Raw genomic sequence first — 17,434 nt, forward strand, 5'->3', positions numbered from 1 at the left:
TTGAGTAAAATTATATAGAAAATCTAATTCAGTATTTTTTTTTAGCTTTGGACTAATAAAGCCTTATTGGTGGCACTCTTATCGACCACAAGACGATTTTCAATTCGATTGTGCCATACAGTAGCCATAAATGCGCAAATGTCGGCTACTGTATTAACTATGGCTGAAGCAACAGCTTGCAGTCTTAAGTGATTTAAATGGTAGGTATGGAATGCCAAAGGCATTTTTCTTACGTAGAAAGTAGGCTATATTATTTATGTATTATTATTGTTATTTTTACAATTTATTCATTGTAAATGTAATTACTGTTATTTTTTAAATATGTGTGTGTGTTATCTTTTCAATGCAAAAGCCTTTCAACAAGTTTGTCTCGTATAGCAGTTTTTATTATCTTTTCAACTGACATTGATGGAAATGAAACAATGAAGTGGTTATTTTTTGATCGCTTGTTTGGTTAACCATGGATGAAATGTTAGGCTATGATATCCGGTGCTGTAATTGATTTGATACTTAATGTTATGCTCTGAGACCAGGTTAGATACCAACACTACAAACCACTGCCTAGGAAGCCTATATAGTTCTATATTATCCGGCAGGACCAATTTGAGAGTTTGGACAATATAATTATCTGTTTTGCCATGCACCATTGTTAAAAAGAGGCTATGCGCACCCTCAAACAAATCTATCTTATGAACACGCAATGTTTTATATTATCGGTCGTTTTTCTTGACACCCAAACATGTGGCGTGTAGATATGAAAATGAATGAGTGTGAACGCTCTCCTGGCAGTCGGCTCCTATCTGCTATTCCTGAGTCGAGCTCCCTGGAGACCCTGGAGAGCGCGCCGGGAGAAGAGCGTTGTAAAAACTAAAGTGGGGCACGAGACAAGCTGCGCCACAGCTGGCAAATCATCGATTTGAGCATCAGAAACGGGGAGGGGCGGTTCGTTTACCTGCCACCCTTTCAAAGAAACCCTCCTCTCATGCCGCTACTCAAATCTAGCACACTCCCGCAGCACACGTTGCTTGCATTTGCGCTCAATTCTGGCTCTCCGAAGTTCAGCTTTGCGCAGTCTTCGCGAGTGCAATTTTGACAGCTCGTGTGTCTTTCTCAACCGGAATTGTCCGAGCAGTTTTGGATCCGTCAAGGTGGAGCAGACTCTATTAGAATTCTGAACTTTTTGATGGAAAACAAGAGGCTTCACGGTAACTGCTAACTTTGAAGGTATTGTTACATTTTCTCCTGAATTCATTTTTTCTCTTTCAATTCAACAGAACCTGCTTATTTTTGCTATTTGCTATTTTGTAAGCTACCGACAGACTGGAATGTCCACCTATTTAAAAAATGTAGGTGTGATCCTTGAATGAACGGAAGTAGTCTTTGACAGTAAGCATTTAGGTCAGTTGACCAACAGTTTTCAGACCCTTTCTCGATAAAAGACTGAAGGCCAAAATGCATCTAAATATTGGCACATTTATGTCTTCTATTTAGAGAAGACAATCTCTACGTTCTGAGTGCATGATTTAATGATATGCTATAGATGAAATACTACAATAGGCTATACTATGTAAATGTTTATACTTTTGTGTCGCGTTTAGTTCAGTTGTAAATAATAACTCGGCATATTCCAGGCTTATTAGGCACTCTTGAATGAGGTTAAACCGATTCATGTATATTGCGCATCTTGAGAGAACGCACCAACTCTGTGCTTCCTTATCGTTTCAGTTCCGTGATGTAGCCTATAGGCTACCTGCAAACTTGGCTAGAAAAATGCATTACCTGACCAGTATTTGTTTTGAGTGATGTCTTGGAATAACCACAATAGAAAAACATTAGTCACCTTTATTGTTATACAACTGTATATAGGCATAGATAACAGTGTCTTTGACAAAATATATATATCTTTTTTTGTCGCGGCAGTTGTTTTACATACTGTTAGATGAATTATATACTTTCCGAACGTGACAGTTTGTATCACGTGTTAATAACAAGTAGACTAAGTAGTCTATTAGCCTATACCAACAGGCCATGATAGCCCCCTTTTTTTTTTTTAAATTTGCCAATGGGTGTTTTATGAAGTCAAGTGATTATCGTTCAAATGTATGCTTATGCTCTTATGCTTATTTTAACACAGAACTCACACACTCCAACTAATTCATATAGTTTAAGATAGTTCTCCAGATAATTTTTACATTTTCCAGGATTCAAACAATAGGTGATCTTTAATAGTCAGAGAACATAGTTATTATACCGTACTACTTATATATCTAACACTGCACTTCATGAAGAATTGCTTTATAATATCTTCATAATCAAATGCCTTGTAGCCTAATGGAACTCAAATAGTAAATGAAGAAATAAAGTGGATTGTGTTCCTAATGAATATCCTCTTTTGCAGTGTCTTGCGTTGACAACAGGTTTTGCAACTGATAGTGAGCATATTGGGTAAAAGTAGTAATGATGGCCTTGATTTTTTGTCTAATTGAGGTTTTTGTAATTGTGCTGATACAGTGTTTTTAGAAAGATCCAGATGAGTGTGTGTGTAAGGGCATGTTATGGGAAGTTGTAGTGTCCCATTGTGAGATTGTGTGGGCATAGGTGTGTTGTGGTTTTGTTCAGGTTCACGACAGACAGTCTCTTTCACATATCTCAGTACGGCTTGGATTCTTGACATGCCATAATCACTAGCATTGCTGCTGACTTAGATGAATCTGATCTGATTCACTGATCACCGATAGGTAAACAAGCTGTCTATTGTCTCAGCCCTGAAAAATGTCATGGTATCTTTATTTCAGCTAATATTAATAAATAATTCAATATGGAAAATATGCATTTATTAAAACAATTATTCCACAGGGACATCAGGTAAAAACTGCATGATATGGAGAATTCCATTTACCATAGTTACGTTTTAAGTAATCTTATAGTTAAGTTTTAAGTATTCTTTTACAGGAGGTAAAGTTTGTATGTCTAATATCTCTAACTAGCCCAATAAGCCTATGGAATATGTTATAGAAGAAGTTGATTTGACAAATCTAGAGTGTAAATATTTTTCTTTCCACTGCTGACTGTATGCTGAGAGTGTGATAGTCCTGTATGCTGAGAGTGTGATAGTCCTGTATGCTGAGAGTGTGATAGTCCTGTATGCTGAGAGTGTGATAGTCCTGTATGCTGAGAGTGTGATAGTCCTGTATGCTGAGAGTATGATAGTCCTGTATACTGAGAGTGTGATAGTCCTGTATGCTGAGAGTATGATAGTCCTGTATGCTGAGAGTGTGATAGTCCTGTATGCTGAGCGTGTGATAGTCCTGTATGCTGAGAGTGTGATAGTCCTGTATGCTGAGAGTGTGATAGTCCTGTATGCTGAGAGTGTGATAGTCCTGTATGCTGAGAGTCTGATAGTCCTGTATGCTGAGAGTGTGATAGTCCTGTATGCTGAGAGTGTGATAGTCCTGTATGCTGAGAGTGTGATAGTCCTGTATGCTGAGAGTGTGATAGTCCTGTATGCTGAGAGTGTGATAGTCCTGTATGCTGAGAGTGTGATAGTCCTGTATGCTGAGAGTGTGATAGTCCTGTATGCTGAGAGTGTGATAGTCCTGTATGCTGAGAGTGTGATAGTCCTGTATGCTGAGAGTGTGATAGTCCTGTATGCTGAGAGTGTGGCACAAGCTGAAGAAAACCAGGTTATGGTTTTAGTAGAGGTGATTGTATCTTGTCAAATCTCTCACAGTTTGAGGAGCTGTTGTAGTTAATCTGGTCACTATTTCACAGAACAATGTCACAGCCCTTTTCCTGTTTTAGCGACCGTGTCACTTCTTGTAAATCCTGCTTAAGATGAAAGACTGAACGTTGAACGTTGAGCGCTGCTGTTAGCCCTCTCAGTCTCACTTTCTGCTTACTAAAACCAGTCTTAACACTTAGCTAGCCGTTGTGAAAGTGGCACACACACACACACACACACACACACACACACACACAAATCTGTTACTTAACCTTATTTGACAGGAACGACACAAGTCAGATGGCAAGGACAGTGCTAACAGTCCAGATACCTAACAGGACACAGATCCAATAGTGATGCCCTGAAGAAGCCTAACATTGTGCCATAATTTCATGTTCTCATACCCTTTTGCAAATTCCTTTGACATGTAATAATGACCATAAGGCAGAAGAAATACAGAGACTTTTAACTGTCTGTCTTTGCCTATAGATGTTTTTGAGGTTATCAAAAGTCAGGTTAAATTTGTCAAGGCACCAAAGTGAAAGTAGTGTCCGCCTTTGTTATTGACAGCTATGTAATAGCAGGAAATCAACCGACTGTTTGAGAACTGTTAGAAACACAGCTAGGGGATCTCTCCCTCTCCTCTCCACCCTTGTCATCCTGGTGGCACGTTTGCCTCACATCTCCAATAATTGCCACTTCATTTGTCAGGTCGCTCTAGCATACGGGAGCAGAAGATTCTGAGGGAGCGGAGGCATTGCAGGCTCAGCTGAACGTTGGCTGCTGCTCTTAACATACAGTACAGAAGACAGGAGTAGGGTGTGCAGCTCATAGTGCTCTTTCAGATGAGGTCCCCACAGCCGTTGAACAGCAGTTGTGGTAAGGGATGTAGGGTTGGAAGTACATAGTAATAGATACTAACGTACATAATAGGTGGGCGAGAGGAAACAACGTCTTCAGTTCATGTCCTGACCCTAAGAGACCAATTAGGCAGTACAGTACATCATAGAGGTTTCCTCTTTGCTACCTCTCCTCAAAAAACACACAATGATGTCTCAATGACACTCAACAACACTGACGTTTGAAACGGAATTATTCACTCAAGCTCCTTGCAGTGGTAGCTTGTTTTTGAAGAAGAAGAAAATGTGGATGTTAAATGTTAGAACCTCCAGACATTTGCGACTAAACGATGGCTTCAGGTTAGGGTGTAGCTAAAAGAGTTTGGGGCTTGTTCAAAATACCTCCTACGAAGATCTCTACGCTATTAAAATTCATACAGCAAAGTACTTGGTGAGTCTAGAGTTGGGTTGTGTCTCGCTGGGCTGAGACTGATATCTAGGGTAAAACCATTAATCGTCTTTACCACCCTCGATAATTAGCAGTGTAGAAATAACAGCTCAGCAAACAGTGAAATTATACCTGTGGTAGGGAGCAGAGTAAATACCTGTTTAGCTGCCAGCAAATGCATTTATTAGACTGTCGCCAGTAAATAAGAGGCCTGTCTCGTTTTTTGATGTGTGGTTCTTTGGGGATTCCACCTCCTCTGAAATAGGTCTGTTATGATTGCTAATATGGAACAAAGGTAACAATGAATCTGAGACTTTTTGATGACATGCTGCAACCAGTTTTGGTAAAAGGTCTGTGTCTTAATAGGGATTGTTTGCACATTCCATGGCTCAGTGTCAAAAATGTAAAAAGGCCTGACAATTGCAGACATACCACCCTGGATGCGCGCTTGTATGCAACTGCAGAGTTACAGCACATTTGGCCATGATCTGAGACTCCTTTAAAAGGGGGATATGTTGCCCCAGCATGTTGAAAACAATTTATTTTGGCATATGCTTTGCATACTGTTGATCCAGATTCCTTGGCTTAACGATAAAAGCTTGCATTGTTTCTGGTCCTCACAATCAGCACTGTTTGGTTGAATGGGGAGCCTGTCTTTCCACAGAGATAAATAACCAAAGTCTGTCATGTCGATTCTGTCACGGTTTGGCAAAATGACAATTCTGTAAAAAATTGAATAGCAATTGTTTGCATGCTTCACTGCACAATAACAAACACAATTTGAAATACATGTTGACTGATACCTTGAACTTTTTATAATTCAAATCACCTTATTTCAGGCCCAACATGTGTTTTGATTTCTTGAAAAAATTTGATTGTGTTTTATTTTTATGCTTGTCATTATCCGATCTGTGTAGGTTTTCCTGAATCCTTTGTTCAGATAATGCAACAAAAAAGGAACCGAGTGCTTTGGTGGAATTTGCATCCTGCTAAGATCAGGTTGTTAATACCCACCCACATACTCCGATGAAACAAATTCAACCGATACTGTATTCTCTTGTACACACAAACACAACCTCAACCATTCCCTTGTCAAATGTTTTGTACAGTGGTGGATGATGCATCCTTTGACTACAGATTAAATGTGCAGAGGAAAATATGTAGATACAACTGCATTGACATGTTGGCACTCCTTATCCAATGCTCCCACCCAGGCCTATGGAATGGTTGGCTCAGTAGCCTTTCTGTGTACTGGGCGTAGTAAACATTTGTTTCACCTGCCCACATTCACTTAACACTCTTAAGAGTTCTCCTGCACCAACCATAGTTTTGTCCTTTCAAGTATCCCCCACAGCAGAGTATATGGCATCCTTTGCACCATCTTTAGCCTCCCTCTTCACTGTGTAGCTCAATATCAAAGTGTGGACAAAGCCATCTTCAGTGTCGCTTCCCGAAACACACAACCCTGTCTATCTAGCTATTAATTGTTGATATGTTGCAATCCACGAGGCAGAAATTAGAGTTCAAATTATTCAGTCATGTGATGAGCACTGGCCCTGCAACCAGTGACAGAACAGTAATTTCCAAGGCCCTGAAACTGATGCTAGTTAATTGTTCTATGACTAATTTGTTTTATAATTCGATAAAAGCGAAGGGGGATAAACAAGCCGATACAGGGTCCTCTCACCAGCCTCGGGGACACAATCATTTGTTTTGAATCATTAATAAAGATTCCTGTGGGGAGATTAAAATGAGGCCAGCTCTGGCCCTGTGTTAATCTTGGCCCGGTCGTCGTCGTGGCACCACTGTCGCTAAGGCTGCTGCGGCTAGGGACAGCGATCTTGACCTTATGATGCATATAGGCCCAGACAGACACAGAGCTGAGACCAGCTCAATCTCGGATACCGAGAAACCTGTGTTTCCGTGTGTGGGGGGAGTTGTACAGTGCACACCACACATCGTACTAGTGGTGGGCGTCAGAGTTCCGCTCTGTGAGACAAATAGTATATTTTGTAAGAGCATGCGGCTTCTCAAAATCGTCACCGTCTCATTTCTGTTACTCTTTGATGCCGGCGTCTACGACTTGACGCATACTGTGAGGCCTGTTCAGAGGAAAGTGAAAAGGTCTTCCAGTAAGTGGGCGGGGACGTCGTCCGGTTCTACTTTGGACATTCATGTGATTATAAAAGAATTAAGCACTTAGGAAACTTTAAGATGTTCATTTGAATCACACTCTTTCTCCGATGACGACACAACACTGCCAAATCAGAATTTAAAAAAAATGATTTACTTTCTTTCACTTTTAATTAAAAACCAAACTGACTATGAGGGCCAAATAGAGAGCCTACAACTCGTTCAGTTTAAAGAACACTATCCATTGCTGATATGGAATATCTTTCATATTCAGGTTCACTGCTTAACGACTGAGTACTAAAAGGATATCTCAGTTTCTCACTGATGTCTTTTTAGTAATAGTTTATTTGTATATGTGGCACACCATGCAGTACTGCTGGAAATGTCCCTTCAACTAAAACAATTTGCACCGGACACTATCCTCTTCAAGTTTTCATGTGACTTTGGTAATTGGTTTGTTGTCTATACACTCTCAATGCAAACACACTTGCAAATACCTACTACTGTATAAACAATATGTCATTAGTGGAGAGGGAATTTGTGCATGTACTATAATAATGTTTTGACAATCAGCACACCAATATTAATAATACACAGATTATTGAATACCTCATTGGCTTATTAGTGCCTTCTTTTTGTGTGTGCTTTCATATATCCCAGATCCTACACAGCCAGCTGAGATCTGCACTGACAGCATTACCCCATGCTGTTAGTATTCACACACGGCTAAGATGCAGACAGACTCATTTGTATTAGATAATCCAAATAATCGTATTAATGCCCATTAAAGTAGTGAGCATGACGATATCACAACACCTACATACTGTATGTGATGACGCGTTCGGCGTCTGGGACAACAAAGAAGCCACACCGTCCGAGACGCTAAGCCAACATTGCTGCGTTCGCTCATGCCGCTTTCTTTTGCAGGATCTTGACATGTTAAAGAGTAGATTATAAACTGGTTGTTAAAACTGACCTCGTACTTATTTTCTCTCCATTATTTAACAAGAGGCTTCATGATCGTTCTATGTGATGGTATAGTGAGGGTCAAAGAAGGGGCTACAATATGGCAATAACATTTGTAAGGTTATATATTATGGTGGTGCAAAAGATGGCAAAGGGGACAGTGCAATAGAAGGGATCATGAGTAGGTGTTGTAAAATGTTAGTGAAATCGATTTATGATTGCCATTTTCGACTTCTTATCTTACTTATAAAGGCCAGGTGCATGTGATTTGCCTACTGTTTATGGCTATGAATCTTGATACAAGCTTTGTATTGTAACTAAATCATATGGCTCAAGTATTACACTATTTAACAGAGATACATCTTTAAAGACATCTATTATGTTTACATTTTTTATTTTATTGAAGATGTGCATGCCAAACCTCTGCTTCATACTAAGGAGCTCAGCTATAACATCACCCATCTCTTACAAACATGTAATAACACATATGCCTTGGCCCTGGTAAATCTATCACACTAGTGTGTTTGTAATCAGCTGGTATTGATAGAGTCCTTTCAGTGTGAAAACTATTTTTTTCTCTCTCTGATACAAAAACCTATATGTTAATTGATAATCAGTACTGTTGATTCAGTGGTGCAGTCAGTGCAAATCTGTGCCCTTCTGGATGTCAGAGGGTTTTCACAGCCATGTTTGTGCCAACGTCGCTGGCAGTGGCAGCACCTGTTGGCAGTGCCAGAACCTGGCTGGCAGGGTTATCAATGCTCTCTGATGGTCTCCCACAATCACAGTGGAAATGACAGCGGCTGCTTGCGTCACGGCAGATAACAATTTGCCCATTTGCCCGACTATAGCTCGCATTCGCTGTTATTTCTATGTCCATGCCCACTCTGACAGATATGAAAATGTACACCCAACCAAATGTACAGCAAGCGTCATGTGTAGTCTCTCAAAAAACATTTTGATAAAAAAAACATTTGATGTATTTGGCTTTGAATTTTCCCAATGTGTTACATAAAACCTTGACCCTGCTATTACAGGTGATATTATGTGAAATGAGCAATGGATTTGACCCAAAAACATTGAGTTGTTTTTATACATCACCAGCAGTAACACTGTAATAACATAGTAATAGCCCCAGAATATTGCGTTGTCCTTTTCATCTTTATTATCATGCACCTTACTTGATTAAAACAAAGTAATACTGCAGTACTCTGTTGATGAATGCAGTATGAATTTGTCAGTTTAGACAGTTTTTACATCTCTGTACAACCCAACATTTTATAGATAGGCTACTAAGTTTATTGAATTGTGACATACACCTGACTAGTTTGAACCTCAGTAAGGTTTTAACATTGGAGCATACAGTATGGGTTTCCGGTGACAGGCCACAGACATGGGACAGCATCACTTACCGGCAGCACAGACTCACTGCTTTGAAAGTGACTGACATTGAGCTAGGTGTTGTTGTTTACTCAAGACAGTGTTCCACCTCAACTTGATACCACTGAATCTTACCTTGCTCTGTTTACTTCTGGCTCAAACGTTTTTTCAGCAATACAATCATTGGGAATACAGTGACTTGGGTGTTCTTTCTGTCAAAAAACATAAAACACTTACATTTTTATATGATAAAGAGGTAATCTGCTGGGTCAATCCTTATAAAGCTTGAACACCATAAAGTATTACCCTCTTGGCTTAAAACTCCTTAAACATGTATGAACTAAGAGTTTCCCTGAGCTCAATATGTCTCATCTCTAGGAACCATCTCTCAGGAATTTAAGAGAAACCCTCTTTTGAAGAGTTGGACTTTTTATCACAAATCTTTTCCCCTTACATATTTCCTTCTGCTCGCCTCTATGCGTTATTGACAAAACAACCATTTTTGTTGTTGTTGTGTGGGAAGAGATTTATGATTTGGCTTAACATTTCTGGGAGCTATAGGCCTTACCATGGTTTATGATTAAATACTACAATATATGCAACATTTTGTTTCTATATGCAGCATTTCCTCTGTGTTTGACCAAAGAGGTAGGCAATCACTGCACATATAGAGTTTGTGTTTATGGTTTGCCAGGTATTAATGCGTCCTGTTTTGGTTGGTTTCCTTTTTAGCTTTTTTTATGAATTTGGACTGCCTTGTTTTCATGTTGTGTTAACAACATGCCTGATATACTGTACATAATATCTTGGTCTGTCTCTGTAAGTATTTACACCCACATATGTTTTTGTTTATAGTCCCCTGCTGACAATCTTTTCGTGTAGAATAGTGTTTTATCTCAGGGTATGCAGGATAACTGTAATGATTTGCATTCTTTGATTCTGTGTGACAATTGATGTTCTCTCTACGTTGTTTGTGCAAACATATGTTTTATAGCATCGCTGTGCATTCCCATTTGAGCGAGAATAATTGTATTGTGATGTATATAGTAATAGACAGCAACATTGCTTTCAGTTATAGACAATACTTTGTCTATAACAGAGGTTGTAAGGCACTTGCCTTGAAAGTGATGTCCTTGAGGTGCGCCTCTAGGGTCTTGGGAAGGTCACACTCACTCTACTCTCTCCCAGTCCCCCCTCTCTCCTGTACGAGGTTAGGACAGTGCCATATTTGTGGTCAGGGAAAGTCAGTACCGTAATCCAATCTTTTTAGTAGTAGAGGATTGGCTATGCTCTCTATTGCGTTGTCACCCGTGTGTAGGGCTGCTCGTAGCATGTGTGAAATGAATGCACTGTGTACATAAGCTATTTTAGAAAGGCACCAGAACAGCTTTTGCTCACCACCCTCTACTTCTATGATGTGTGCTGTAGCAATAAGACATATTCAGCCAGTGAGGCACCTCTAAGTGATATGCAAACTCAGTTATCAGGCTTTTGTTCACACCTAACAGATTTGATCTGTCTTCAATAATCATAATATTGGAGCCCGGCATTATTATTGTAGGCTATTATTCATCTTATTATGGGAAAAGTTCAGGAAAATAATAGTAACCATGTAATAAACAAACAGCCTATTATAATTTGGGATAACAGTTTTGTTTGTTTGTTTCTGTATTTGTTTGTACAATAAGAATAGCTTACTGGTCGAGTAGGCTACTCAGGACTGACGTAGATCAATAGGCAAAATGGCATGGGAGTTAATCTATTGTGCTCTCTCAGATAGCATTTCAGTGATGCGCGGTTTATATCGGCCTATTTTAACAATTTCACACATGGTCCTCCTGTAGCCTATATAATGTCCATTCGCATAGCATCTCGAATATGTATAGCCTATGCGCGCCTCTGTGTATGTGCATGTGTGTTATTCAGTAATAAATGCAGAACCGCCTCACTCTAATCAAGCTGATTAAAAATTCCTGCGCGCACAGCCGGAAATCGCACCATCCTCTCTTTTCTTTCCACTTTTTACTTTATTTTAGGTTCTCCACTCCGCCAGGACATCGGCTGTCGCGGGTGGCTGCCTTCAACACTCGACATGCGGGTTAAATCGTCTTGTTTTGGGGGTATTTTCTTTTGAAATGAGGAGGAGAAAGGGAAAGCACAGGCAGCACCAGCAAGGGGAGTGATGAGTCAATACAACTCATAATTTAATGGGGACACAGAGGGGGAAAGCGAGAAAGAAAGAAGAGCTCCCGTCCGGACGTTAATCAAACCAGCAGAAAGAACACATATCGCAAGCAGATGTTATGCATCCATAGCAAGCCTTAACTCGACATTGGAAAGTAAATCGCACTTTTTAACATGGGTGTGCATATCGTTGCGCCATCGTCTCTACATGAGATAGCAGATCATTGTCGATTTTTTTTTTCTAGAGAAGCCGAATTTATTTAATATACGTTATTTTTGTATGCGTTTATACATCAGGATTGTTCGCGACTGGTAGAAATAACAGATTTCAGCACCGCTTACCACTATCCGATGTTCTATTCACGAACGACTGACTGATAATCGTGGTGGATACATTGTGTTAACTCGTTGCACTTGTAACCGATGGACTATGCCCGAGACAGTTAGCCAGTTTATTGTATCAGGTGTTATTTTCCTCCGCTACTTCTAATAAGACGTAAGAATGACTATTTTTCCAGTGAGCAAATAATTCGATTTATTTAGGCTATACTGTACATACTTAATTCCTTACCAATGTTATCGTATCCCAGTCTGTCTCGACGTCTTCTTTTATATAGATTTGGGTTGCTCTTTTGTATATCAACCTTTCATCTCTCAAAAGAAGAACACATTTCTGTAGAGGACCTATCATTTAAAATTAGAAAGCATCAGACATTGAAGTTGTCTTTCCCTTGACAAAACTTGAAGAAGGCATCGTTCACCAAGACTGCATTATATGCTTTCGAGTTTTGACGTGCTGAGTTTCAGGTTGGTTTGTCCTAAATGTAACTTAACTTGTGTTTTGCACTCTTGCTTGTCTTTTTTAAAGGTCATTCAGAAATCCTGCCCTGGACTACCACCATATCCGGGTCTGGATTCTGTTGCCCCCCCTATTTAAATAATTAGTTGCTTCATTGCATATCATGAATGAGATAGTTCATGATCATTTGTGTGCTGGTGGGAAGGTGGGGATACATTATTTTGACCTGTTCAGTTTTTGTTTAAATATTTAAAAAACCTTTCTATTGCACAATGTAAACACTGTATAATAACCCATCTGAATTTAGCCTTATTTTTTACCAAAAAGAATGAAACACCATTAACAGATAATTAATCAAATGTTGCTAAAGAAAATGGTGTGTATTGGGTGTTTAACCATGTCATTCAGTTGTGGAGAGCCTGTCAAGGTGTTGATTGTGTGCTTCCTGCAGTCAGTGGCTGTGTATGTGGGCGGCAAGTAGTCTAGTGGTTAGAGTGTTGAGCCAGTAACCGAAAGGTTGCTCGGTCGAATCCCCGAGCTGACAAGGTAAAAATCTGGCGTTTTGCCCCAAACTGTTCCCAGGTTTGCTGTCATTGTAATTAAGAATTTGTTCTTAACCTGACTTGCCTAGTTAAATAAAAAAATGTGTTTACACTTATCAAATGCAACTGGCATGTCAGGCTTTGCTTTATCCATTATTTTTTCTGATTGCACTTTTAATTTCTGATAGGCTCAAAGGTATAAAAAGTCATCATCTTTTCAATGGTACTGCTTTCATTCAGTTTTACCTCACATTTTGTAATGTCTTCTCTGAAATTGAAAGAGCAATTTAAAGAGACATCCCACACAATTCTTCTCCCTTATATCATGTCCTGTTTAGGCACATGTGATACCACTTGTGGGTCTTTTGCCTTTTTATGTTTTTTTCCCAAAAGCCTTTCTGGTAATTTTTTGTTTTTTGGAGTGCTGAAAGTGACTCAAGATGAATATGCTAGCTCTACTCTCTCAGCCTTCACTTCACTGTTGCAAGGCTTGTGGGCTTGTGGGCTTGTGCTGTGAACTGCAGTAATCATCGGAGTGGAATCTCTCTGCAAATGAATGTGTTTGCAAAAAAATGGTCTTGTTTGCCCACCATATGGGAATCTGTAGTGGGACAGACATAAATAATACATGCTCTGAAAAATGGGAACATTACGATGGCACGAAACATTGTGAGTGCCAAGTAATGAAAGCACAGAATTGGCAGTTATTGTTGTAACTGTTGTGTTTTTGTTATGTGCTTTTTCCCACAGATAGACGATCATGTTGACAAGTTATCACCCTCTTTGTTGTAACATTTTCAATGTCAAAACAATCAACCCTAAAAATATTATTTGGCATATTTCATATCATGCAATTGAATATGATGTGCTTACTGTGTGAAGGCCTTACATGTCCATGAAACCCCCTAATCTTCTGCCAGCTAGTGAACCCCTCAGATTGTCCCTGTCTTATCTCCTCCCAGGTGATAGTGAGCAGAGGTGCTGAGAATGATGGACCATCTCAGCGAGGCGTGCCTGGGGAAGGAGAACTGTGACCTGGTCAACAGCATGGGCGACCGCGACTCCAAGGCCCCCCCAGCCAAGCTGGCCCGGCTGGAACAGAACGGCAGCCCCGTGGGCAGGGCCCGCCTGGGCAGCACGGGGGCCAAGCTGGCCGGGGTACCCTACAAACCCTCGGGACACCTCCTCAAGAACTGCCACAAGAGGGGTGAGTGACACCGGTCAGGGTGGTGTGTGTTTGTGTGTTTAGGTGTGTGAGATAGCATAATATAAACCCTCAGACACTTCAAAAGGGCCCTCAGTACAAGTAGGCCCAAATTTTGGCCTGTGTGTGTTTGGCAAGATGGGAGAGAGGTGGAATGTCGTAAGTGTGTGTGTGCTGTCTGTGTTTACAATTGCCATGTTTTCATGGTTCACAAGTGTCATGTTGTCATGGTTTTGTTTCCATCTTCCTGCGCAAACCGATTTAAATTTCCCTTAGTCATCTTAGTGCACACACCCACACTTAGGCCTATCTACAAAGACCTATTTTTTATACCAAGGCCGTTTAAGAATTATTACTGTGTTATTCTGCATAACGCTGCGTCACTGTTTCTCTCCTGTTGTTTATTGAAGAGAATGTCATTTAAGGCCTTCATTTCGAGATGATGACATAGCTTTTTTATATAACTACTGGCCTGGTCATCACATGAATAATGTTACTATTTTATGAATTTTTGGGGCTAGATACGAGCATTCAGACCTGCAGATTTTCATGAGTTTATTAGCGGTTGGCCGTTATGTCTCGACTGTTTGTTCGGTTGTGTTTTTGGGGGACTTTGGAAGCATAGAATGTTGCGTTGAGTACCTTGATGCGCTGTTGCTCTTAGTTGGTTCCTCTCTCAGTTGTCACAAAACACCACCTGAGGAAGCCCTGCAGCATTCTGCCCTCCCGTTTTTCAGAAGGTTCCAGTATATTTTTTGCCTTTTTCGAGAGGAAATTGTGAAATTTATAGAAGCGTCTGTTGCTGAAGTTTCGCATGGCCACAGTGGGCATTGTTTGAGCTGAATAATATTTACCATGGGCTTTTCTCCGTTCCATGAACACAAAGGGTGTATTGATCCCCAAATGAACCTACACAGCAGTCTTTATTGTTAGATCTCTATCTATTAAAATCAGGGAGAGAAGCAGCATTTCAGCACATTCCCTGGCACCTGCTGGTGATTACCCTGTTTATTGATTGTTTGTCAGAGATGTTTGCATCTTCAGGATGCCGGCCATTAGAAATATGGTTCATTGCAACTGCTCAAACCCCATGAATAATGTGTGGCATATCATCACCACTGAAGGCTATAGAGGAACATTTTAACCAAAAAAGTTATGATGCTCTGAAACTTAAGTCACCGAATTATCAAAAGCAGTTTTTAACCCAAATGGTATAATGTAAAATTTGCACAGTGCACCCCGAACACTCAATGTCTTTGGACAAGGATTCCTCGTTTTCTACCTAATAGCAGTGCAGTGTTTACACAGACTAGTAAACCTCAGGGCGCACCAGAGTGTTGGGATTTGGAGCGGTGCATCATGGGAAGGTGATATGGGGTTGACAGCAGAGGCAGAAGCAGTCTAATGTGATCTGAGCTCCTTGACAATGAATCAACAGATCTCAGCCAAAAGTGGTTGAAAGCTGAGATAGGCCAAGATTCATCTGAACAGCATTCAAGTTATTTAGACTTTAGTTCAAATTGAATAATGATGTCATTAATAATGGCTAAGAACATTGAAATCATTACTTTAATCATGATGTCACTGATCATGATTGAATAACTAAAATCACAGTACCACCACATCTACTACCGCTACCACAACTAGTTCTATCAATGTGAATAAGGCTAATATGGAAATTCTAATAAAAAAACAATGCAATATTTATCATTGTGCAGTCACTGATAATACGAATGGCACTGGCATTCATTCATTCATGAATAGAGGTAGTCTGACTGTATCAGCTGTGTCTAAATGTAATATTAATCCCCCCATTGAAGGTCACCATTTGTCATGTCTGAGCCCTCGCTGTGTTGTCTGTGTCTCTCCAGGCAACATGCTCCCTGTGTTCTGCGTGGTGGAGCATTACGAGAGCCCCATCGAGTTTGACAGCAAGGAGGAGCACGCCGAGTTTGTGCTGGTCAGGAAAGACATGCTGTTCAACCAGCTCATCGAGATGGCCCTTCTGTCACTGGGCTACTCGCACAGCTCGGCGGCACAGGCGAAAGGTAGGACTGGCACAAGCCCCACTCTATTGATGACCCGCTCACACACACATACACACATGCACGCACACACACTCGCACACACACAGGCCCGCTCCACAAACTATAGAACTGGCCTTGCTATGATTTGGCTTCTCCCACAGCTTACCCCACATACACCCCCTCCATCCACACGCACACACACACACACACACACACACACACACACACACACACACACACACACACACACACACACACACACACACACACACACACACTGCCCCCTCCCCCACGCTCCCCACACACACACAACCGCCTTAGCTGTCCAGGCCTCTGATAGTTTCCCAGCTGATCTGAAGGCTCAGTAACGTAGGCTGACATTGATCCCAGACAGGGGATGCAACTACATGTCTCTCAGGAGTTCTCAGGGCCTCTATGCTCTGTAAACCTCTAGCTAGAACACTCAGTGGGAGTGAAGGTGGAACCCGTTGCAGCTGACTGCAACTCTAACACACAGACCTGGGCGGGGCTTACTGGGAAAAGAGATGTCAATCTTAATGTGGCCTTGCTAGGAAAATAAAGAATCAATCAATGATTGTAAATGTTTATCTGTATGCGTGTAACTTTGAGAAACATAACATTTACCATTGATTGTGTTTGTGTTTCTCTTTCCATTTCAGGTCTCATTCAGGTGGGCAAGTGGAACCCGGTCCCACTGTCCTACGTGACGGACGCGCCGGACGCCACCGTGGCAGACATGCTGCAGGACGTGTACCATGTGGTCACGCTGAAAATTCAGCTGCACAGGTCAGTCTCCACACCCTGTTGCCCAATCAACTACCCACCCAATGCAAGTCCAGTGAAGTACCCAACCACATCACCCTCCTGACCCCACCACCCAGCTATGCTAGTCTAGTGTAGCATGCGTACCTATTTAACTTGGGTTAAACACCCAACACATAGGCCTACCATTCCTTTCCATGCTTCCACCCTAACTCAAATGAGCATTATAGCCATAGACTTTGCAGCAGCCATAACTGCAAAGACATGGAATCCAGCCATAGACCCCATAGTCATGGATGGGCTGGACATAGCAATGGTAGCTATCCAGTCCATACAAAAACGGTGCATGGCAGTCAGGTTTGCTCATAGCACCTACTGTAAAACTGTACACACCATTTACGTTATCTA

At 40.9% G+C, this 17,434-nt stretch overlaps 1 protein-coding gene across 21 annotated transcripts in view; it reads left to right on the top strand.

Annotated features, from left to right (window-relative positions):
• Nucleotides 1–975: 975 nt before the first annotated feature.
• The window catches only part of LOC112223005 (DNA-binding protein SATB1), a 54,090-nt gene continuing 37,631 nt past the window's right edge, over nucleotides 976–17,434 (top strand). For 14 of the 21 annotated variants that reach the window (XM_024385904.2, XM_024385906.2, XM_024385908.2 and 11 more), the window contains exons 1-4: nucleotides 977–1,224; nucleotides 13,975–14,219; nucleotides 16,088–16,264; nucleotides 16,924–17,050. In XM_024385904.2, the coding sequence (XP_024241672.1) occupies nucleotides 14,000–14,219; nucleotides 16,088–16,264; nucleotides 16,924–17,050 (524 nt within the window). In that variant the 5' untranslated portion in view covers nucleotides 977–1,224; nucleotides 13,975–13,999. Of the gene's footprint in view, nucleotides 1,225–11,444; nucleotides 12,479–13,974; nucleotides 14,220–16,087; nucleotides 16,265–16,923; nucleotides 17,051–17,434 lie in introns of those variants that run through there. The other 7 variants (XM_024385912.2, XM_024385914.2, XM_042304577.1 and 4 more) reach the window with 3 other exon arrangements.

Source organism: Oncorhynchus tshawytscha, linkage group LG23 (assembly GCF_018296145.1).
Source record: "Oncorhynchus tshawytscha isolate Ot180627B linkage group LG23, Otsh_v2.0, whole genome shotgun sequence".
Taxonomy (NCBI): Eukaryota; Metazoa; Chordata; class Actinopteri; order Salmoniformes; family Salmonidae; genus Oncorhynchus; species Oncorhynchus tshawytscha.